Raw genomic sequence first — 23,412 nt, forward strand, 5'->3', positions numbered from 1 at the left:
TTCAAATGAATGTACACAAAAGCAGCCATATACGTATGTGTAACTGGTTTTGGAGAAAACTCTTCTCTCTGAATTGAAGGGCAAGATCGCTTGGCAAAAAGGAAGCAGTGAATAAAATGGTAGTGAAGCAGCGTTTTTTTTTAAAAAAAATCTGGATTATTTCAGTTACTGAAAACCGAATAGGAGTATATCAGAGAGAATGCTACCAAACATATTCATCAGAGACCTTTGCTTTATGGGAAATGAACTGCCCTTGCTCGCTGTTCCTAAAGAATTGTGTTTCTTATAGCTGTAAATCAAGTCCTGAAGAAATAGGAGGATGTTCTCCAAGCAATAGCTAAGGGTGACAAGTATCTTTTTGTCAGAGTCAGGTTTATGAATTTAGACCTCAATTAAGATTCTAAAATGGAAAAGAACATATTATATCTGTGGCCATGCAATGCTAGTGACAATGTTCCTACAAGCAATATATCCATTTTTAAAATCCTGGTATATTGTCCTATATTCGTCCAGAAGTATATTCATGACATCCTCTGGAGGTCTTGACTCCTCTACATCCTGTCTGGGTTCCCAGCCAGAAAGTACTTGATGTTACTGTTCAGTGAACATCATTAATTTTTTCAATTAATTGAGGAGACATATGCTTCTACATTATGTGACACCCATTCATTCTCCCCCCCGCCCCAGTTGCAAATGGACTTGCTAAATCAGAACAGGGCAACACTGTTGTACTAGAACAGTGCCTCTTAAAGTGCCTTTTTCATATATTAAAGCAATGGGATGTATATTCATTAGCCTTGTCCCTCTTACGGTTATCTGAATGCAGAATACTAATACATTTATTTATTTTTTAAAAAAACAAGGCTACAAGGGGATTTATTTGACAGGAATTTAGCATGGAGTTGGTAAAGAGGCCCCCAATTTTAAATAGTTTACTCCAGAGTAGTTCCTCGGCATTAATTCCAGCTATGTTAAATAATTGCAGCCAGGGGGCTCTGCCAGTGGAAAAGCACAGCGTTTCCCCTACTCTTCCTTATCAAAGATGAGGGTGGAATGCAAATGCATCCCACCACAGGCCCAAATACTTCTGATGCTGGTTGTATAAAAATGTACCAGCACAATGTCCTATGTGCTCAGCATCACATTTCAACTGAGTCTCTGATAACTATGCATGCAGCAACATGCACAGTGCCCATAAAATGATACATGAAGCAATAGCAAACTCATTAGTAGCACAGCAGCTGAGGTATGAAGGGCCGTATCACTAGTCAGCTTATCTCACAAGCATTCTCAAATAAAGGACCTGTCCATCTTACACGACTGGAAAGCAATGTAAAGCCAGTCGCCACAGGAGCTGTACCATCTCCTGCCACACCAGAAAAGTTTTACCAGAAAAGAATGATCCTTGCGTGCTTTGGGGAACCCTTTCTCGGCCTTGTCCACACTTACTAACACTCATAAATCACTGTTCTCAGCAGCCTCCAGACCTCATGGCACCATCTGCCTTTTAAAACTATTCTTTCTTTTTCACAGCCCATTTTGGGCTGTAGGATATTGTGATGGCCACTAGTATAAATGGCTTTTTAGACAGAATATATAAATTTACGGGGAACAGGTCTATCAACTGTTAGCTACGATAACTAGGGACTAGAGCTGTCAACCAATTAAAAGATTTATACTGACCGAGGTTGCAATCCTACGCGTATTCAGGTAGGGGTAAGTTCTGTCAAATTCAATGGGGTTTACTTCTGAATAGACACATAGGGTTTCACTGCAAACCCTCATTGGCAATCATAAATGATTGAGGGGAGCATTTTACAACAGAACCATTCCCAAGGTAAACCACAAAGAAATGTACAATATGCAAGGAATAGTTCAAGAGCAGTTGTAAAACCAGTTCATTTTGACATGCCTTGAAGTACTTACAGTCTAAGTGACTGTGCCTGATCCCTTCCACATCTTCAGCATGAATGAAGTGGTAACATCTCTTCCCTACGATATCTACAGGGGTCAGATCCATGTAATCACTAATCCTATGAAGGAAGAAAATAGAGCCTATAAGTTGAGCAATAAGTAAGTCAATAATAATATAAGAACAATGCATCATGTTATAGCCATACCCCAAAAACAGCACGTGTGTATCTGCTTGCCAAGACATTCTTGAAATTCCAGTTGCACATTACCCTACTGGGCTGGCACAGACATTGCTATGTCCCTAGCCCATGCTCTTATCTGCGGACACAGGAAATTCTAAGATTGGTTCCTACAAAATGGGCATCTGAAGAAATGTTTTTCATCACAGCAGGACATTCATGACATTGCTGCTTTCTATGCACAGATGAGGCACAAACTAAGATCGTGATATTTTCCATTTGTCTCTTTTAAAGGAAAGCTGCAGATACCAGCCAATTAAATTAAATGCAAAGCAAATCTTTGGTGGGTCCACTCGTGTCATACAACAGCCACTAAGATAATATAATTCCTTAAAATACAAAGCTCCTCATTAAAAGAGCAAGATATTTCAAGGTTACATAATAAAATGAGAACATGCTATGCTTATGCTAAATGATTAGAGATACCTTTCATTTCAACAGATTGGTCTTCTATTGGGTATATTCATGGGAAAAAAAGGCTCTTCAACTGTTTCCTGGCACAAAGTCCAAAACTGACATTTCAAGCGATATAATTTAAATGCTGAGACATACAGATGCCTGGGGGTGTTCTCTTTTCTAGTCTTATTCAGCTGGGAGCAACGCTTTCACTCCTGGCTCTTTCAACTGGGACTTTGTGGTTTACTCCACACAGAAACTTTTAAATCCTTTCAGTACCTCTTTCTGCTCTATGCTCTGCTCAGCCTCTCTCTCTGTATGTGTATGTCTCTGTCATTGATTGTCCAGATGTCAATGTCCTCAGGCTTCAATGGAAGGGAGGGGGGGAATCCTCAAAATTGAAAATCATGTTGGGTGAATCAGCCTCGTCTGCGCAAACATTTGAAATAGGTTCTACACACACACACACACACACACACACACACACACCCTCATTTAGAAGACATAATTCATTTTTATGCTTTAAATTCTATCACCCACAAATGGCTCTTTTAGAAACATTTAGCCATGAAGATCCCAAGGGTACATTTTGCAGGGCTGCTCCCCTATGGCAGAGGTTTAAGACTAGTTTAGAGATAGAGCTATCAACGTACAAACAGGGTTCACACATTTAGAGTGCAGAGATAACCAGCAGTGTGTTACTCCCTATAGTCACTCTGAGAGACAGTAAGAACTAGGTGTGATAAAAATATTGCAGTGAATTAGGGAACTACCTGGCAGGTTCTCACTATCTGGCAAAAATCACTTACTAAAGTGAAAGGTGGTGTGTGTGTGTGTGTGTGTGTGTGTGTACACACGACTGCTGCCTGCATCATCTGGAAGCAGGAGAAACCACGATACTCTGCTTCCTCTATTCTCCCCCACCAGAGGGGATAGCACACACTTTTGTGTAGATTGATGGAGACCAAATTGTCTCCAGTCAATTGTCAGGTTTTACAGGATGGGAAGGGGTAGAATATAAGTCTCATAAAATTGATGTGGACCAGGAGAAGCTGGACAGCCTCCCCCCGCCCAAATCCCATTCATGACAGACTGCAGGTTTCGTATGGCTGGGACAGGAGGTAGGGACATTCCTCTCCAAAAGAATATGAGAAGAGCCCGGCTGGATCAGGCCAATGTCCCCTCTAGTTCAGCATCTTTGTTTCACAGCAGCCAACCTGATGCCTATGGGAAGCCCAAGAGCAGGAGCAAATGTGGGCAAGCCAGTTACAAATTGCTTTCTTGAAAACTGCCAAGTTTCAGACTCAGCATTCATGTGGTGTTCTTGTAAATGAAAGTCACCAAAACAAGAAACTTAAGAGCAGATACTCCAAAAATTAAGGAAATCATTCTAGCATGACGAAGAAATGGAAGCCAGGACAGAGGTTTGTAGATGAAGGGGCAGGGCCACTGTGTATTCAGTGTTAGAGCACGTGTTTTCATGTTGCTAGTCCCTAGTTAAATCAGGTTAACAGGTGATGGAAGCCTGTGACCGAGACCTTGGAGTCTGTGACAGAGACCTCATTGCCAGTCAGAGCAACAATACTGGGCTACTAGAGGGAAAAATAACCTGAGCTGGTATATGATAGCTTTCTATGTCATTGGTACCATTGTGTTCCATGGGACAAAATAAATGGCTGTCACCACTAGATACTGTTAGGGTCCAAGTCTGCTCTCCTCAGAACCTGAGGTCATTAGGGAAGGCCAGGTGATTCCTGTGCTTCTAACATGCATACATCTATTTCCTCGCCTAGCGACTAATAGTCATCCAATTGTATGAGAGAAAAGTAAGTATGCTGAATTTGGAGGCAGTATCATGGTGGGGACAAAAATATTCCCAACCCTGATACTGGGACATGGCCTCCACTGAGACCACAGGAGGGAAGTATTCCTGCAAGGGAAGCTGTAATGCATGGGACTTTTCTCCAACACACCTGCCAAACTGATTGGCATTTTGCTGGTGGGGAAATGAAAGGCACAAACCATTATATTATTGCATTGTTATTAATATTTGGGAAATATTAATTCTGTACTCTAGGGCACTTTAACATGTCACTGTACCAACATGAACAAAATCTGATACGAAACACTGTCAGCTATTCATTACATACAGAGCTCCTGACCATGCAATTTCATTCTACACAATGCGTACTATTGACTCGTCATCTGGCTTGAGCACAGTATATTGTAATCTCTAAGATTCTTTCTTTTCTTCTGATGTGTGATAGGTGCAGTAGCATGTGCATAAAATTCATTTGCGAATTTATGTACTAGGTCTTTCAAGTCAACACGAAACTCTGATTAGTTGCAGGACTGAAAGAATACAGCTGTGTTCACACAACTACCTAAGTTCATTGACCGTGTGTTGCATGAGGAGGGAACAGAATCCTGCTGCAGACTTTGCCATGACCTACAGACACATACAAACTGTACATATGCTCAGGAACCCCATAAAAATCAGGGGTCCCCTATTTTGTGGACAAACCTATAGACTTCGTATACAAAGTTACAGCAACCCATTGAATGCATGAGATCAGGGACTGTGCTGCTGTGATCCTGTTTTTGCCACCCACTGCCATTCGTAAGCATTCAGTGTTGACGGATGAGAACAGGGCTCATCTCTTTGTGCTCCAAATATCTTTACGTGTGTACCTCTACTTACAAAAAGTAGGGAAAGGTGATGCATACATCACCCATGCTGAGATTTCTAAAATGTTTATCAGCTCCAGAACTCGTGGATTTCACTACGGGAAAGACCCATGTATCTCACACTGTGGAAGGAGAAAAATAAACCTGATAGCTTGACATATAAGCCAGCCCTAATCTACTGCCCAAACTGGGGGGAAACATGTTTTTACTTTTTTACCTTCTCGTTTCTACAATTCGTGTATGCTTGCTATTCCTGTACTACCAACTTAACTATCACCTTTCCCATGGCTTCTTTGCAAACATCGCCGCTGTTCAACTGTAATATTACTTTTTTCCATGACACGATCATGCACAGGTGCCTCCGCTGACCTACTGGGCCTATTCCTTGAAAGTCCAGCCAAGCAACAGAAGGTGCAGCTGTTCTGACTAAAAGTGATATCTCATGCACTTCAGCGTTTTAAAGTAAAGCCACACTGCAAAGAGAGTTACCTGGCTGATGTTTTGTAACAGATTAAAGACAGCTTAAACTGTTTATACTGGACCACAGTTCAGCATTGTATCGCCAGTACCAAAAGTGTCTTGAACGAACGGTACTTACGAAAAAAACGGCAAGGATGTGCCGCTGCAAACTTTACAAATGGTGTTCTACCTCATTGATGAGAAAAACCATCTGAGAATGATCCAATGTAGGATATGGCTTGAGAGAAAATTAAGAAAAACTTGAATGACTGACTGCCCTTGGGAAAATATGCCTATCTGCCTGTGTGTTGTGTGAATAGCTGCTGCAGATGGGGTGGGAAAGGGTAGATTCTGTTATGATTTTACTCAGGCCCTCACTGATGTACTCCCAAGGGCACCAGTATTCCACTGTGCGAACTGCTGATCCAGAGGTTACCACAGTAGTTTGCTGTCAGAAAAGCAACATTTAAATTCCGGCATCCCTCCCTCCGTTAACTCTCTAGGCAACCATCAGTCAATCAATCTCCCACTCAGTTTTCCAAATCTCAAAATGAGGTTCTCCCTCGTCTGATTGAAAAAAGATACTTGGTGGGGGTTTTTTTTCTACATAGCTGTACAGCTGGCATCATTATCCTCACAGGAAATCAGTACCCTCCTCCAGAATGTGTATTGTGGTAGAAGAACAGGGATGTTTAGATGCACAACACTGGAAAAACAAAACAAAACAAAACCAAAAGCCAAAATGCTGTACCTATTTTCACAGTAAATGATATTGAGGTCCATGTTTACTCGAGTAACAAACATGTGGCAGTCGATTCTGACTTCATTGATCGTAGGAGGGGGCAAAGCATGAGCAACAACTACAAGCCCCATGATTTGGCTAGGGACTGTCCGCCCATGGGACAGCGACACTCTCAGGCGCAACCTTCCTGTTATATGAATCACCTGCAAAACAACAAACAGCAAAAGGAAATCTCAGTAAATGCATGATACAAATGTGAAAGCAATCCTTTTAAAGGACAGCGCTATTATTGTAAAGAGCACTTAACTCTGCCAGAATTGTATTTAGCCACTGCCAGTATTAGTCTTAAGCTTATTAATATTGGCTGTCAACATGTCCTGAATGTCCTCATGCTAGGAAAGAAGAGAAGAAGAAGAACATAATATCCAAATGCTTCACATTTATCAAATCTAATATGCAAGCTGCCTTGGGTTATTGATCTTTTTATCTGTCTGCTTATTTATTTATTTGTTTGCAAAAGAGAGAGAGAAAGAGAGAGAGAACAAAGCGGAACATGAAGGCAAGTAAGAAAAAGAACGGTGCTTAAAGTGATGATGGAAGAAATGGAACACTGATTTTAAAACATTTGGGGATTAAATTATAAAACATGTATAACCGCAATTCGGAAAAATTTACAGACCAATAATTAAATAAATTGCCAGCAATATATATCACAGAGACGCTGCTTTGCATTCTTAAATATCATTGTGCATTTCTGATACAGGATACATGCGTCAGCAACAGATCAGCCTGTTTGACAGCCAACACCTTGCTGGGGCAATTCAGGTACTGTGCAAGAAATAGAAATATCTGGTACATGAATAAGAGTCATTCATTGCCGTTTCATTCTCTTTGTTTAATGGAGGGAATTTGTTGTTTGATGCAATTGATTTAGAATTTCTGGTTTTTTATAAGTCAGCTACATTGCAAGCATGGCCAATGACTAGGGGTGATGGGAGCTGTAGTTCAACCACATCTGAAGAGCCGCATCCACACCTGCCTTAGGTGAACAAAAACATGACACAACTGACACAAGCCCTACCCAATGGCCTTTATTTAAACTGTTGGACTCCCATGCCCTGACTTGCTAGTTTCCACTGGGTTCTGCTCCCTGCCCCAGTCCAAGTGTCAGCATTTTTCAGCCGGAAACCCTTTTTGTCTATGATTTACAACTCTCAAAATCTACACTGTTTTGAAGCGAGAGAGGAAAATAGCCACATCATTTCTAATCCAGCTTCCCCTTGAATGTATGGAAGGACTTAAGCTGTGTCCTGTTTGCATAGGCATAAGAAACTAGCCATTTTACCTTGTTAAATTGTAAGGAATCATCTGTATTTAAAATACCTCTTTCATCCTCAGAGAACACCTTTGCATTTAACTGGAGAGAGTGTTTCTCTCTCCCCCCCCTCTCTCTGAGGAAGAGTTTAATCTTCATGGTTCATCCAATCAAGGACCTTTATGATGAGATGATAACACGGAAGCTGTCAGTGACAACTACAATAGGGATTTTTCAGAAGATGGACACTTCCTCCACTGATAATTTTTACCAAGGCACAGCAAGAGCCAAGAGAAGTTAGTTACTACTAATCTGTGCAGGTTATTAATGTTGACTAGGAGCTGGAAAGCTCCATTTTCCATTAGCAAGTTCTTAAGCGATCAACTACACAGAGTGTCAAAAATAATTCAAGCAATGAGGACCAGATATAAACTACTATTTTTCTACAATTCTCCATTTTAAAAACTGCCTGAAAATTGTGAGCTATCACCAGATACTGATGACTATCTGGATGTTGTGGGTTTATGACACCCAGCAACTGAGGTAATTATTGCCTAAATTCATATATAGTGCACCTTCAGAAGACCCAGTTCTGTGTGAATATTTAAGATATTTCTAGAGGCAAGGATGCAAGAATACCATTTTAAAAATCCATTTTGGTGAGACCTCATTAACTAATGAAGAAATAGCTAAAAGAAATAGGATTTAACTTCACAGGAGGGACATTAATAGTATACTTTGCTCCTTCAAGCTAGGCTTACTTATATGCTTATTTATCATTATCTGTCTTATTTGATCATAATTCTGCTTTCTTGGGGGGAAATACAAATCTGTAAATGCTTGGAAATATACTGCTTTTTAATAGTTAACTAGAAATAACATGATAAATAATCTTGTAGTAAACACAAGATGCAAACTATTGTTATATGAAGAGTTACTATGTGTTTGAAGTTGGCGTTAACACCAAGGGCAAAACACTAAGATATGCCATATTTAAAGCCTACTTATCTTCTGCATATATGCTCGAAACAGTGTTTTGTAACGTATTGCTTAATATCAAACAGATTTGATTTTGAACAAGTGCTTATTTATTCAGTGTCGAAAGCCCTCCTCTAGCAGATTCCACAAGAAAGAAATCTAGTGCGTAATCCAGCATGTCTCAACCCCAAGGGCCTCGGTGGAACTAAATTACACCAATGAGTCCTTTGATTCCGTTGAGTTCTGTTGGAGTCATTGTATCATAGGGCAAAACTGGATGTGACATGGGAGATCCATTACTGCATCTCCCAATATCGTTTTTCTTTTTAGTAAAAGCTGCCACAAATTGTTCTTGTCTTTTCTGACTCTCTCCAGCTAATAGCAGATTGAGGGGGATTTCCAAAGCTAGACATGGTTAAGCCCTCCCTACTTAGTGCCCCATCTGGGGGCAATATGTCCCCTCCCCCCTGGCTGCTTTTAACCACAGGGAAGGACATTAGGAAAGTTGACTGTCAGTCTCCAAAGCATGTCTAGTTTAGCTTTAGCTTCCTCAGAATTGCACCCCAAACCTGATGCAATACACACATTGCGAAGCCAATTCCATTAAATTTCACTACAAGTGGAAACAGTTTAAAACAGAATCTAAATAACGTAGTGCTTTCTTTGTAGGTTCTGATTTGAGGACCACTCAGATCCACATTCAGCTGGAGCTGCTTACACTTGAGATGGTCTTTGACTCTAATGTCAGTTCTTTCATACTAAATAAACTAGATCTTATTCCAGTCTCTTAAATTTGTTTCCATAACAGTTATATCCATATCATCTGTCTTCCACCCTGCCTGGTCTTTTTCAGTGGTGTCTGAATTAGATTTTGCTGCACAGTATCGGATCAGAAACTTCAAAGAGAAATGGCAAACTTGAACTGCATGTTACCTGATTGTCCTAAGATAGAAAGAGGCAATGGAAACAAAACCACACTGCACAGTCTGCAACCAGTTCTGTTGATTCCACAATGCAAGATCCATGGCCTATTTCCCAGATTGGTTCTTCAGTCAACCAACACTGTGCCTTCCCTGGTAGCCAACCAAAGACGGAGTGCTCTGTTTATTGTGCAGTTGCTGGCAAATTTTCCCCAGTAAGTAGCCTGCCCTTTTGGAGGGGAAATGGGGGGGGCACTAACTTTATGAGAAGGACCATGGCTTGGGGAAAAGCTTTGGTTCAATGGCAGAGAAGGTCCCAGATTCAATTCCTGGCATCTCCAGTAATATTGAGAGACCGCAACCTGAAAACCTGGAGAGTTGCTACCAATCAGTGTAGACAATACTGAGCAAGATGGACCAATGAACTGACTCAATATAAGGCAGCTTCCCATGTGCCCATAGCTCAGTGATAGAAGGGTCCAAGCTCAATCCCTGGAATCTCCAGTTAAAGGGATGTCAGGAGGTGACAGGAACTAGCTCTGTCTGGATCCCTGGACAGCGGCTGTCTGTCAGAGCTGCAATACTGGGCTGGATACATAAATGTTCTGATCTGGCAACTTCACCGCTTCAGACTCTGAAGATTGAAAGGCAATGCTGAACATATCCAGGAGGTTTTATTTTATTGATCAGAGTGCTAAATCAAATCTATATATATATATGCATGCAGATGTATGGTAACTATACAGATGACGGAACATCTGCATAATGTCACGCAGAACTAAAATGTATATTACACATTTTGTGCTGAAATACTTCATTCCCTGGTTAGAAAGAAATTTCAATTATCTTCACCTGGTGCTAACATATTGAGGAAACTGTAGTTTGTTTTATTTTGTCTGATGAGAAACTGAATGAGAAAGATGTTGAATGTGGATGTAAACACAGTTTATGATGTATGTGGGGATCCTAGCAAGCACCATTTCTTGGACAAATACATATCTTTTCCCCTTCCATATGCTCTGTCTTAATCTGTTGGTGACAAGTAGCTCATACTCCCCAACTTCTCACAGAGGAAAATAGGGACACTTGGGTACTCAGAATCCTCCTATTTGTACACCAAGCATTACTACCCTATGTACACATCCTGGTCCACATTGCTCTTCTCTGCCTGCAGTTCATTTACTTTGAAATTGTCTGTCCTGAGGCCCTAGACTTCCCTTATACATGCAGATACCAGAGCAATAGATAATTTTTCTCAGTGAACATGAATTTAACAGCATGCCCCCTAGATACAATATCCAGAGGCTTCTAGAAGGGTCGAAACTTGAAGAATTCTAATACAAGCACCTATCTAAAAGACTGCTTCCTTCGTATCTTGGCAGACGGGATGTCTTCATGGTTCCAAGTGGAATTATTTACAAATCAAGTTGTTTTATATATCCCCCATACACCAGGAATGGGGAACCGGATCCAGCCAGCAGGCCTGCTTCTGATTTTCCCCACTATCTGTGGGCCAAGCAGGACAGGCCGGTGAGGCCACCCACAGTGACATTAGGGGACCTGATTTTGCCTACATGGGTAATGGCACAGCTTTCAAAGCACAAATGATCAGCTGATTGCCAGGGTGTGAGGCACTGTGCTTGGGGTTTTGCAAATACTAATAATCAGCTTATATGCCTATAGGGCAGTGTTCTTTGATTAGTAGTAGTAGCAGCAGCAGCAGCAGCAGCAGCAGCAGCAGCAGCAGCAGCAGCAGCATTTATCACACTTAATTGTAGTATTTATCCCACATGTATTACAACCTCTGTCTACAGAGTTCCTGGAACCATGGATGTGGCTATCCTATGTCATCTTCACAATAACCCTGTAAGGTAGGCTAGCTTATGAGAGATGCTTAGGCTACATGACTTGCCCAAGCCTAGCTGAATGCTTTTTTCTTTTCTTTTATGGTGGAGAAGGAGGTGCCCATTTCATATTCTGTACAATATTCAATACACCACACAGGATCCTGAATTTATAGTGTGATATTGCAACAGGATTGTTTATCTGTACAGACTATCATTTTTCAACTGAATGAACCTAATCATGGGACAGGCCAGTATATTGAAGATTGGGTTGCAGGTTCAAGCTTTAATTCTCCTTTTATAAGTACCAGCTCTCAATTTACCTTTTGAAGAATGGCATCTACTAGCTATACAATTAATCAATTTTGAAATGTGTGCTTTCTTTCCTATTTCCTATTAATCAAATTTACAACAAACAAAACAAAACAACCTCACTTTCTGAAAATAAACAATGATACAGAATTTGTGTTACAGAAATTGAACACACATAGCAAAACCTGGATTTATGACAACCTAATAGGATAGGTATTGCCATGGAATCATAACTCACACCATTTTGTTTATTATATCACTCACTATATCTGAGACCAGAGTAATAATTCTTCTTCACCATCACAGCAGCAAATCAAATCAGATCTCTTAAAACTCTCCTTTCAGTGTTTGTTGGTAATCTCACATGCCATTTTTTATTTTAAAATACCATAGAACACCTTTTCCATTTGACAATCTGAATAACAAATCTGTTAGCAATAAATTTATCTTTTTTTTCAGGTTCCAAAGCAAATGAGCATTTCCAGTTCTTTAAGAAGGGTTAAGAAATATAATAAAATTAAAGTGAACACTGTGCAACCTGAATCTGAAAAAGGCATGAAAAATTGCTTTTTAGGGGTTTTTTTTTTTTAAAAAATGTAGTTGGTGCAAGAACTCTTATAGTGTAGGCTGCTTGAAGAAAGCTCTTGGCAAGAACATCACAAGACGGAGCAACACTTTAAAATATGCTCAAGCAGTCAAATACAAACTGACACCAGGAACCCAATTGTAGGAACAAATAAGAAAAAAGGTATCTCAATTTAATATAAGCCTACATAACAAAAAGATCAATGTTTACAACTCACGGTTTAGAATACTATGCATCTGTTTTCAGAGTGAATACAGAGCAGTTGTATAATAAGAAATTAGAATGTTCATTTCAAGAGAATTTCTCAAAAGCTCTTTTGATATGAAAGACAACAAATATGATGGTGACTATGGCTGCAGTCCTCTGAACTAGTCTGACTGGAGTATGTAGGATTTCTCTACACTGTGTATCATATTCTTAAAAAACTAGACATTAATGCATTAAATGAGACTGGGCTGAGTTCAATTTAGAATAGACCGATTTAAGCTGGAAGAAGGATCTCTTTGATATGACCTCCAGAGCAGACCATTTGCGGAAGGATTCAAGATGAACTGATTTACACTTGGATATCTGTTTGCTGCATTTCTCTGCTTTTCAAGTATGAACTGATATGTCTAATGTCAGGTTATTAAGGTGTCATCTTAGGGATGGTCTGAAACCTGTGCCTGTAAAAAAGATTAAGAACCTTCGATTTCTTTGGCATTCTTGTTGTGGCTTAGATGATTCATATTAAGAGCGACTAGCATAGAAGTTATTTTTAAAATGTTACTTTAACTGAATATTAATCAAACAGCCTCAGAGTCTTTCTTTCGCTGAAGCTGTAGCAATACCGGGTACAAACCAGCAGGAAGTTACCCAGCTCAGTCACAGATCACTTGCTTTGTATGCAGAAGATCTCAGCTTCAACCCCTAGAATCCCCAGTTAAAGGAATCAGTTTAAAAGACCAGATGGAAAAGACTCTGGAGAGCCACTGCCTGTAGACCTGGGATGGGAAACCTGTCCCTTTCCTGTTGCTGTTGGACTCCAACTCCTACCTGCCCCGCCCACCATGGCCAATGGTCAAGGATGATGGGAGTTGTAGTCCAACAACATATGGAAGGTCAAAAGTTCGCCATACTTGCAGCAGACAATACTGGGCTACATGACCTTCGAAACAAGGGGGGTGGGGAGGTGAGCTTACTACAGTAGGAAAGGCAAGCTCTAATAATAATAATAATAATAATAATAATAATAATAATAATAATAATAATAATTTATACCCCGCCCATCTGGCTGGGTTTCCCCAGCCACTCTGGGCGGCTTCCAACAAAAGATTAAAAATACATTAAAACACCAGTCATTTAAAACTTCCCTAAACAGGGCTGCCTTAAGATGTCTTCTAAATGTCAGATAGTTGTTTATTTCTTTTACATCTGATGGGAGGGCATTCCACAGGGCGGGTGCCACTACCGAGAAGGCCCTCTGCCTGGTTCCCTGTAACTTCGCTTCTCGGAGTGAGGGAACCACCAGAAGGCCCTCGGCGCTGGACCTCAGTGTTTGGGTTGAACGATGGGGGTGGAGACACTCCTTCAGATATACTAGATGCTTCTGCCACCTCTGGCCCATCCTTTCTCGCATCATGTCCAGTCTGAATTGCTTCCTGCCTCTGGCTCTTCTCTCTCCCTCAAGCCTGTTGCTTCTTCAGCATCTCACTGCCACTCCCCTGGCTCTGAGCCTTCCTCCTCTAGGGCTTCCCTACGGGGTTCTCTGGCTGGAATCTCCCACCACTCCTTGCCATCCAGTCAGTCCCTGACATGCTGCTGCATGCATTTCAAGGACCATCTGATCGCTTATAGTCCACTTTGATAGCTGATAAACCGCTGATGGGGCACTTCTGGTGGTTCCCCACGCCCCTGAGGTTCGGCTGGCCTACAGTAGAGATCAAGCCTTTGGTGTAGCAGGCCCTCGCTTGTGGAACCCCTAGCTGTAGAGATTCTGCAGGAACCATCCTTGCCTTCTTTCAGACACCTTCTGAAAACTGTACTGTTTAGACAGGCACCCACAATATGATTTTCTCTTTTTAACCAGCCAGTATCTACTACTGTTTTATCGGTGCTTTTAATTATGCTTTGTGGATATTTATAGACTGGTTTTTATTATATTTTGTATGTTCTAAGCCGCCTTGACACATTCTATGAAAGTGGAGACCATAAATATTTAAATAAGATGTGGACAGTTTCTCACCAAATTTCAGCCTAATTTGTAACGTGTGCTATGCAAATTTTCTTTCTTTCTTTCTTTTTGCCCCAAACTGAAAATCCATAACTTTCACAACTCTGACCAAACAGATTTCCCCTACAAGCTCCCTGGTATTCAAACAAGTTATACTTTATTTTCCGGAGGGAATGTTTGAAATCCCATTTAAAGAAATAATGCCTTGAGCTTATTTTCCCTAATACCATGTGAAGAAACATGAAAGCCTTTGGCTCTTGAAGTTTGTAGGGTTCTAATGAAGCAATCATCAACTCTGACATTCATGGGCTCACAGCGGCAGCTTTTGCTGCCAGGTTTCCGACAGATCTTTTAAAGTGAAAATAAACTTTACAGAAAGGTCTTGCTTTATCAGTTACAATGCAAACCTTTGTGGAGCTGGCATAATCATCTTCAGGACAGAACAGATTTTTTTTTTAAGGGGAAAAAAACCAACCCTAAATGAAATAAGATGGCATGGAAACACTCCGGACCAGGAAAGCTCACAGATGATGGCAAGGGCAGGAGATGGGGAGGCAAAAAGAAAATCAGTAAATCAGAATTTCTGTGTGCTTGCCTATGCAGACTTGCTTCATGGAAAGATAACCAATAATAAGTATTCTTCAGAAGTATCATCTCCATCCCTATCATGGGAGGCAGAAATAAAACCTTTTTTATGGTTTTATTTGATGTACTCCTTCACAGCCCCACCATTACCTTAGGTGATTCTCAACACAGTGAGCAACAGCTAGATAAAACAAAAATATCTGCTATTAATGCATTTCCGCACACAGGGAAGGGAAATCGAAGTCACATGTGCCACTGTTTTTTGCAAAGACAGATGTAGATTTTCTCACGTTTGTTCCAGTACATTACAAATCTGTCAACCCAATCCAGTGGTTCAACCAGCGCTATGGTTTTCATGCACTGGCAGTGAGTCTCATTGCAGAATTGCTCTGATACTGAAGGAAGGAAGTGTCCTGAACTGTGTCCACCAGAGCTCATCTGTCATTTCCCAGTGGCTGTACAGGAGAACAGCTATATCCACTACCCCCAAACTTCAGGCAGAAACAGGACACATAATTGAGATGAACTGAAGGGAATCTGGGAGTGAATGAGAAGGATGAACTTCTCATTGGGGGACTGCCAGAAGGTCAACATAAAAGCCCCCAAGGGAAAACAAATTAAAAAGTGGGACAGATATCTGTACAATGTTAAGCATGCACCTGCCAATTCCTATAGGCAAGTGACTAAAGAATCTTGGGCATATATTGCAGTGGACCTTTGCTGCATTCAGGCTTAGGGTGCCTCCAGGCTGTCAATATTTTCCAGGAGCGATTCAAGTGCATCCCAGGAAATTGGATTAAAGTGCTCTGTTGCCTTAGTGCAATGTCCTTTGTTGTTGTTGTTGTTTAGTCATTTAGTCGTGTCCGACTCTTCGTGACCCCATGGACCAGAGAACGCCAGACACTCCTGTGTTCCACTGCCTCCCGCAGTTTGGTCAAACTCATGCTAGTAACCTCGAAAACACTATCCAACCATCTTGTCCTCTGTCGCCCCCTTCTCCTTGTGCCCTCCATCTTTCCCAACATCAGGGTCTTTTCCAGGGAGTCTTCTCTTCTCACGAGGTGGCCAAAGTACTGGAGCCTCAGCTTCACGATCTGTCCTTCCAGTGAGCACTCAGGGCTGATTTCCTTCAGAATGGAGAGGTTTGATCTTCTTGCAGTCCATGGGACTCTCAAGAGTCTCCTCCAGCACCAGAATTCAAAAGCATCAATTCTTCGGCGATCAGCCTTCTTTATGGTCCAGCTCTCACTTCCATACATCACTACTGGGAAAACCATAGCTTTAACTATACGAACCTTTGTTGGCAAGGTGATGTCTCTACTTCTCAAGATGCTGTCTAGGCCTGTCATTACCCTTCTCCCAAGAAGCAGGCGTCTTTTAATTTTGTGGCTGCTGTCACCATCTGCAGTGATCATGGAGCCCAAGAAAGTAAAATCTCTCACTGCCTCCAGTGAGATGGAGCAATGTCCTACCCACTTTTAAAAAGAAAGGGATATTTTGTGGTTAGGGAAACACACTGAAAAGTGAGTAATGATCTAATGATAAACAGGAAGAGGTACAAACACCCTGAGAGCAAATTGGAATGAATGCTCAATAAAAGACCAGATAAAACCTAACCCCCACGTAAAGTTTGTGACAGCAAATCAGGAGGATTTCATAAATAGGTCATCTGGAGGAGCCCTGAGAAGAAACCTGGGGACGCTGGATGCTCTCAGCTTGACAACAATAGAGAACACATTGCATAGAAAGGCCTTCCACTGAGCACAATGGCAGATGTTGAGCAGTACCATAGTGAGCTAACCCTCCACCGGAAGCGATCTGAGGTTAATGGGGTTTTGTTATAATCATCTGTCTTCAGAAAGAGGAGAGGAGGATATAATCTTGAGCCAGTAGGTGGAAAATTGAGCCAAAGGTTCCCAAAAGCTCCAAATCTGTGTGATTTAAAATTTGATGCCATTTGGGACTGGAGCTGTGGGCTTCTTCCATGCAGCTCAGTTCTCTCTCCTTCCTCTGCAAGGTCCAATCCAGCCTTAACTCAGCTATTCTTTTTCCCCTTTCTTCCTATCTTGTCTTCGTGTAGCCAGTTTCCACTACCTTCCTCAATGCTCTTCTTCCCCATTTCCCCCTTGCTGAAAGGGGCATCTGCCACCAACTCCGACCTGAAAGTTCTCTGTCTTTTCAGGTTGGAAGGGTGAAGAGTCTTACCATAAACTGTTGTCCCCTGAATGGGGCACAATCTGCTGGGAGATTCTCTTGCACCAGCCTCACCAAATGACTGGGAGCTTTTTCTTGTGCAGCTCACATCCATTTCAATAAAGTCTGCATGGGAGGCCATAGCTCAGGGGGTAAGCATATGCTATGCATGCAAAACATCCTAGATTTAACCCTCAGCATCTCCAGTTAGGGCTGAGAAGGTCTCCTGCTGGAAACCTGGAGTCACTTCCAATCAGCTGTAATGAGCCAGATGGACCAATGGTCTAACTCAGCACAAGGCTTTTCCTATGATGTTGCACCTTAGTACCAGAGCACCTGCTTTGCATGCAGAAGGTGGTTCAATCCCTGACACCCCCTGGTAGGAATAGGAAAGATTCTCTGTCTGAAACCCTGGAGAGCTGCTGCTGCCAGTCAGTGCAGACAGCACTGAGCCAGATGGGCCAATGGTTTGTTTCAGTATAAGGCAGCTTCCTCTGCTCCTACCCTACAATGCCCGGGGTTGATCCTGGACTGCTGGTGGTTGGGGTTGCCACTTGGTGGGGAGAAATTGCTCTCTTTGGTGCCCCAAAGCCTTCCGGCTTGTCCACTGACTTAACTTATAATTCTGGATGTGCTGGTGCCTGCATCTGGGTATGTGAGCTGGTTGCTGTTAATAAGAGGTTAGAAGGAAGCAATCGGCATACACTTAGAGGCATTCTCCTTTATTCCTACTTTGATGTTGCGAGAGACAATCCTCATTTCAGCGGCAAATTAAGGGAAAGGGAATTGGCCGCATCTGTGCCAACCTGTAGCTTCTGTGTGTGTGTTCATGCCACTTGTAACAGCAGCAGCAGGAAAGTACCCCCAAGCACCGTCGCCAACAACAGTAAGTGGGTGGCTATTTCCACTTGTTCTTTTCTAAACTGATTAAAGAGCGATGAATTGATTAAACAACGGGTAGTTAAGCAGAGGGTGCTGGAGGTGGAATAATGGATGAGCGACACACTCTAATGGAAGAAAGTGGTTAAAAGGTGGGTTAATGACTGTTTTCCTCTCCCCAGCAGAACACTGTGCTGCTGTGCTGAAACTCTCTGCTGTTGGCTTCTGGATTCGCTAGAGCTGCCTTTTTATGAGAGCCCAGCTTGAAGGGGAGTCCATGTTGCCATGGAGTACTAATTTCTATTTACCAAGCAGTCTCTTATGCACAAAGCAAGAGTCTCTTTTAATACTTTTATTTACAGAGCAGGAGGATAGGGAAGCAGAGCTGTGTGAGGCACCAGGAATAAAGGTTTGTTATCCTTTATTATTTTTAATACTGATATCTCATCCTTGCTTGGAAATCTTCCATGGGATATATAGTAGACGTCAATCCTGCACTGATTCAAGCTCATAGCCATTTAATTTCAAAAACACTACGGCATCGTGTGTTCACAGATCCTTCACTGGGCTTGAAAGCACAGAGAGCTATCTGAAATTTATTAAAGAATTAATTGCAGGTACAAATGCTATTAAGGAATGTCATTCGAAGCGTGCACACTTTGTACACTCCACAGTGCCACAGGAAGATAAAACATTTCGATATTAAGAAATAATCAGTCCTATGTACTCATTTTGCTGTTTTAGTGCATTTGCTTAAATTCCAATGATAAATGCAGCAACACACCAGCGGCAACAGTTTAACCAAAAATAAATTAATGAATAGTGTGGAATTTCCTGCACAATATGGAAATTATGCAATACACAAAAACAATAGTGCTTTTTTATTTAAAAAGTAGGACTTTCTCGTGTGTCCACTAAGCATAAGGAACAATACATCTCATCCTTAAACATACTTTTGAATCAAAACCACTTAAATGAAAGGAGTTTTAAGGCTTCCTTGTGGGTCTGCATTTTAAGAACACAAGAACTGCCTACATAGAATGTGTCTAGTCAACATTCTGTCTCTGAGAAACAGCCAGAGAGATGCCCCTGAGAAGCTTGCAAACAAAAGGCACTATGATGGTAGTTATCTCCAATTATTTGTCACCAGGTTCCAGATAGTTTGTAGGTAGTCAGCATGAATATTGGCATGAATATGGAGGTGTGATTTTTAGCTCTCACAGAATGTAGCTATTTGCTAGACCTAGCCCAACGAAACTGCATAATTCTTGTAAACTAATGGCCAAATTTATCAGCAACAAATTATTTAAGTGAATCCCTGTATGAAACTTTGTTTGTTTGTCCTAAACTTACTTCCCACTCCCATGTCCAACTTTCCCAGTGTCTTATCTTGCTGTTCAATCTTGATCTCACATTTCAGTATAATTGACATGACTCCAGTCCTAAAACAGATCTTTGGAAAACTCCAAGGTTTACTCTCCTCCTTTACATAAACTGCCAAACTGGCCTCTGCTTCCAATCCATAAAAGAGTCTCCCATCTCATGCAATGGCTACTGATTTAAATAAACTCTAATGATACAACTTTTATACATTAAATCCTCCTCCATAAATTACTTTTTTGATCCCTTAATTGTAAGCTTACATTTGGTACATTTTTTGTCCCTTCATTTAAGTAAGACTTTTAAAAGGAAATCCTCTTGTCATGATAGGGCCCCTTTTCTGTTTTGCCATGCTGATGCCGTTTGTTGTGTCTTTGCTAATCCACTGCAGACATTAAAAATATAAGAAGAGTTCATCAGATCACACACCCAACTAGTCTACCATCCTGTTCTCACAGTGGCCAACCAGATGCCTGTGGGAAACCTGCAAGTAGGAACTAAGCACAACAACGCTCTCTCCGCTTGTGATCCTCCAGCAAATGGCATTCAGATGCAATTTTATAATGACGAATAAGGACAAAATACTTCCTTCTGTGCAAGGGACATGGGTGGCACAGAGCCTAGGACTTGCCAATCAGAAGGTTGGTGGTTCGAATCCCCATGACGGGGTGAGCTCCCGTTGCTCAGTCCCAGCTCCTGCCCACCTAGCAGTTCGAAAGCACGTCAAAGTGCAAGGAGATAAATAGGTACCGCTTCAGCGGGAAGGTAAACAGTGTTTCCGTGTGCTGCTCTGGATCTCCAGAAGCAGCGTAGTCTTGCTGGCCACATGACCCGGAAGCTGTACGCTGGCTCCCTTGGCCAATAAAGCGAGATGAGCGCTGCAACCCCAGAGTCATCCACAACTGGACCTAATGATCCAGGGTCCCTTTACCTTTACCTTACTTCCTTCTGTCTCTTCAGAGTCTCCCACCTGTCAGCGTCATTGGATGACTGCAAATTCTAGTATTGGGGGGGGTGTTTTTATCTATCCATTTTCTTCACACTGAGCATAATTTTACACACATCTATCCCCCTTATTTGACTTTGTTCTGAACAAAAACCCCTCAAATGTTGTAACTTTTCCTTACATAGGTGTTCTAACTCCATGGTAATTTTGGCTGATTTTGATGAACTTTTCCCAGTTCCTTTTTGAAGTGTGGTGCCCAAACAAAGTATTCCAAATGTGTGAACATTTGTATTCCAAAGTATTCCAAATGTGTGGTTGTAGTTTGTACAATGGCATCATGATATTAGCAGATTTATTCTCAATCCCTTTCCTAATGATCCCTTAAAACATGGAATTTGCCTTTTTGCAGCTACTGCATACTGGGCTCCACGTTCACTTTCCTGGTCAGTCACTGCCTACTAGAGCCTCTGTTGTAGAAGTTTTAAATAGCTTCCACACCTGATATTCCTGGACTCCCAACAAGCATTCCCAATGGTCAAGCATGATGGGATCAGGAGGGCACAACACTGCGTACTTCTGCACCAAAGGAATTGAATTCAAATTTCCTAACTGTAACATGCGTCATCATTTAATTCTTAATACGTTTTTCCTTTTGAAATTAAATACAGAAATAACAGATTTTCTGGGCAGTTTTCCATGCATATATGCTGAGTATAAAAGCCATATGAGTTCCAAGCAGTTTGTACCAAATTGTGAGCAGAGCTGAGGATTAAATCATGAGTAATTTCTCCTTTTTGTTGATTCTATAGGAAGCCTCGACAGCTCATTGTATAATATTATTGTATGAATAATATAGGTAAGCTAAACAGTTCATTTCCCCCTTAATGCATGCCATGAGTTGATATGCTCCCCAGCGTCAGCAACTGATTCTTGCATCTCAAGATCTTCAAATCCCACGCTAAGTCGCAATGCCAAGGTTTTGATCTATACTACAGCTCCATTTTCTGATGACTGTAGGAATACATAATCCCTTTGGTGATATTTTTCACTGCATTTTTACAACTTCATGGCTTAGATGAAATTGAGAACTTGTCTCCATTGTTTGGCAGGGGAAGGAACAAAAATCACACCTCAATTTTGTGGGAAGCAGCTTCTCCCAGAACATTTTAAAATCCTGTGCCCAGCTTAGCTGCCACGTAGGAGTAAAACACCAGAGGGCATGGCATTAACTCTGTTTAGATGAACTATAAGCCTCCTTCAGGGATTAGATTCCAAATTAAACATATGAGGGAGACAATGGGGCATTGGGGCATGTTAGCTCTGTCTCTGTTCTGATCACAGTCCAACTTCCATGCTCATGGGGTTTCCCTTGCATTTCAGAATTCAGGGTTCTAAAACACAGGGGGAGGCTTCATGGGTCCAGGAAGCTCCCTGCTTCATGTCATGGAAGTTGGAAGGTGATCAGAACAGTGACAGGAGGTGGAGCTAATCCACCTATCTCTGCTGTCTCTCATGTCATGTGTTGACCTTAACCATGAAAGTAACACCTGAAAAGGGCTAATACATGCACAGGGAACATGCGCAGGAAACAAAGTAGGAACACAACAGCAGGCTGTAGCCTTACCTAGAGACATGCTCACTGTTCTGTCCAGATAAGTCTAGATACATTTCATATATACAGAGAACTGGAAAACTAGCTATGCTCAGGATTCTGAAATAAGCATACAGGGCCTACTCACATGCACTTCGCATGTGTTGGGACTATGCAGACAGACCAGTGTTGAGGATGAGGCCTGCTAATTGTGAATCCCCTTCACTGGGGTTCATCATATAATACATACCCATCAACTGTCCTGGAAAAAATGGGATGTCCCATCTTTTCCCAGAATACGCTATTTTGGGTGCCGTGCTCTCATGCGATTTTGGGCTGAGATCTCACCCTGAGAATAGCATTTATTTTTGGGTCTGCAATTTCACATGGTTCCCCAAAACACATATTTTGGGGTCCATGACTTTGGGTTCTGGGCACCCTAAAAGTGCTTTTTTCGAGTCCGTAATTTTGTGCAGGTCATGTGACTCATGCAGGAGTGCGTACCCAGAGGATGGTGTCCCAGTTTGGGGCAATGTCGTGTCAGAGGGTATGACAGTAGAGCTATGTCATCAGCACACACATAACAATTATTTGCTAGCACTGGAACAGAATTCTGCTGTCCTGAATTAGAATGGCTACTAAAATAAAATCATAAGAAAACCATATAGGCATAAGTGAAAACAGTGCAAAATTTGCATTCTTGGATCATCAATAACAAATTATGATAGACTTCTAGTATATCTGCAGTTGAAATCAAGGCATTTTTAAAAAACTTGACCAATTTTCCCTTGCTTCCTTAACATTTATTAATGGATTCTTGTGCTAAGGTAATTAACTCCAAAGCTGGCAAATTTAACACAGAGAAATTAATTTTCTTTAACTAACATTGTCAGGGTTTCAGGGACAGAGAGCGAGGGGGAGGGGTCCCAGGGCGACGAGGAAGAGGACGACGACGACCCGAGGTTGTCAGTGAGTCCGTCAAGTGAATCCGAGGATTCCCAAAAGGGAGCCCCCCTGGTCAGGCCAAGGGGCAGTAGAGAGGGAGGCAGTCAGAAGCAGGGGAACGAAGGGGGAGTCCCCAGTGGGGGCTGGAGATCGGGACCGGCCTCTCCGTCGGAACGGAGTGAAGGGGGTGGAGTTGCCAGTGTGTCAGAAAGAGCAGAACAGGAAGCAGAGAGGGGAAGGAGTTCGGAGCAGAACGTCCTGCCGGAAGGGGAGGAGTGTAGTACCGAG

The 23,412-nt window shown here is 41.8% G+C and overlaps 1 protein-coding gene and 2 long non-coding RNA genes across 14 annotated transcripts in view; 1 reads left to right on the plus strand and 2 right to left on the minus strand.

Annotated features, from left to right (window-relative positions):
* Positions 1–23,412, minus strand: part of NPAS3 (neuronal PAS domain protein 3) — a 617,308-nt gene that overhangs the window by 18,344 nt on the left and 575,552 nt on the right. For all 12 annotated transcript variants that reach the window (XM_083740963.1, XM_083740962.1, XM_083740958.1 and 9 more), the window contains 2 exons: positions 6,448–6,641; positions 1,927–2,033 (listed from right to left, as the gene is read on the minus strand). In XM_083740963.1, coding sequence (XP_083597089.1) covers positions 1,927–2,033; positions 6,448–6,641 — 301 coding nt within the window. The remainder of the gene's footprint in view (positions 1–1,926; positions 2,034–6,447; positions 6,642–23,412) is intronic.
* On the plus strand, positions 17,414–20,243 carry LOC310846540. The gene is made up of 3 exons (XR_014565389.1): positions 17,414–17,535; positions 18,448–18,671; positions 20,034–20,243. It is a non-coding gene; the product is annotated as an uncharacterized lncRNA (long non-coding RNA).
* On the minus strand, positions 18,600–22,176 carry LOC310846541. Its single transcript, XR_014565390.1, has 2 exons — positions 21,719–22,176; positions 18,600–18,851 (listed from the first exon to the last, which is right to left on the minus strand). It is a non-coding gene; the product is annotated as an uncharacterized lncRNA (long non-coding RNA).

This window comes from Podarcis gaigeae (genome assembly GCF_964106915.1).
Source record: "Podarcis gaigeae genome assembly, chromosome: 1".
Lineage (NCBI taxonomy): Eukaryota > Metazoa > Chordata > Lepidosauria > Squamata > Lacertidae > Podarcis > Podarcis gaigeae.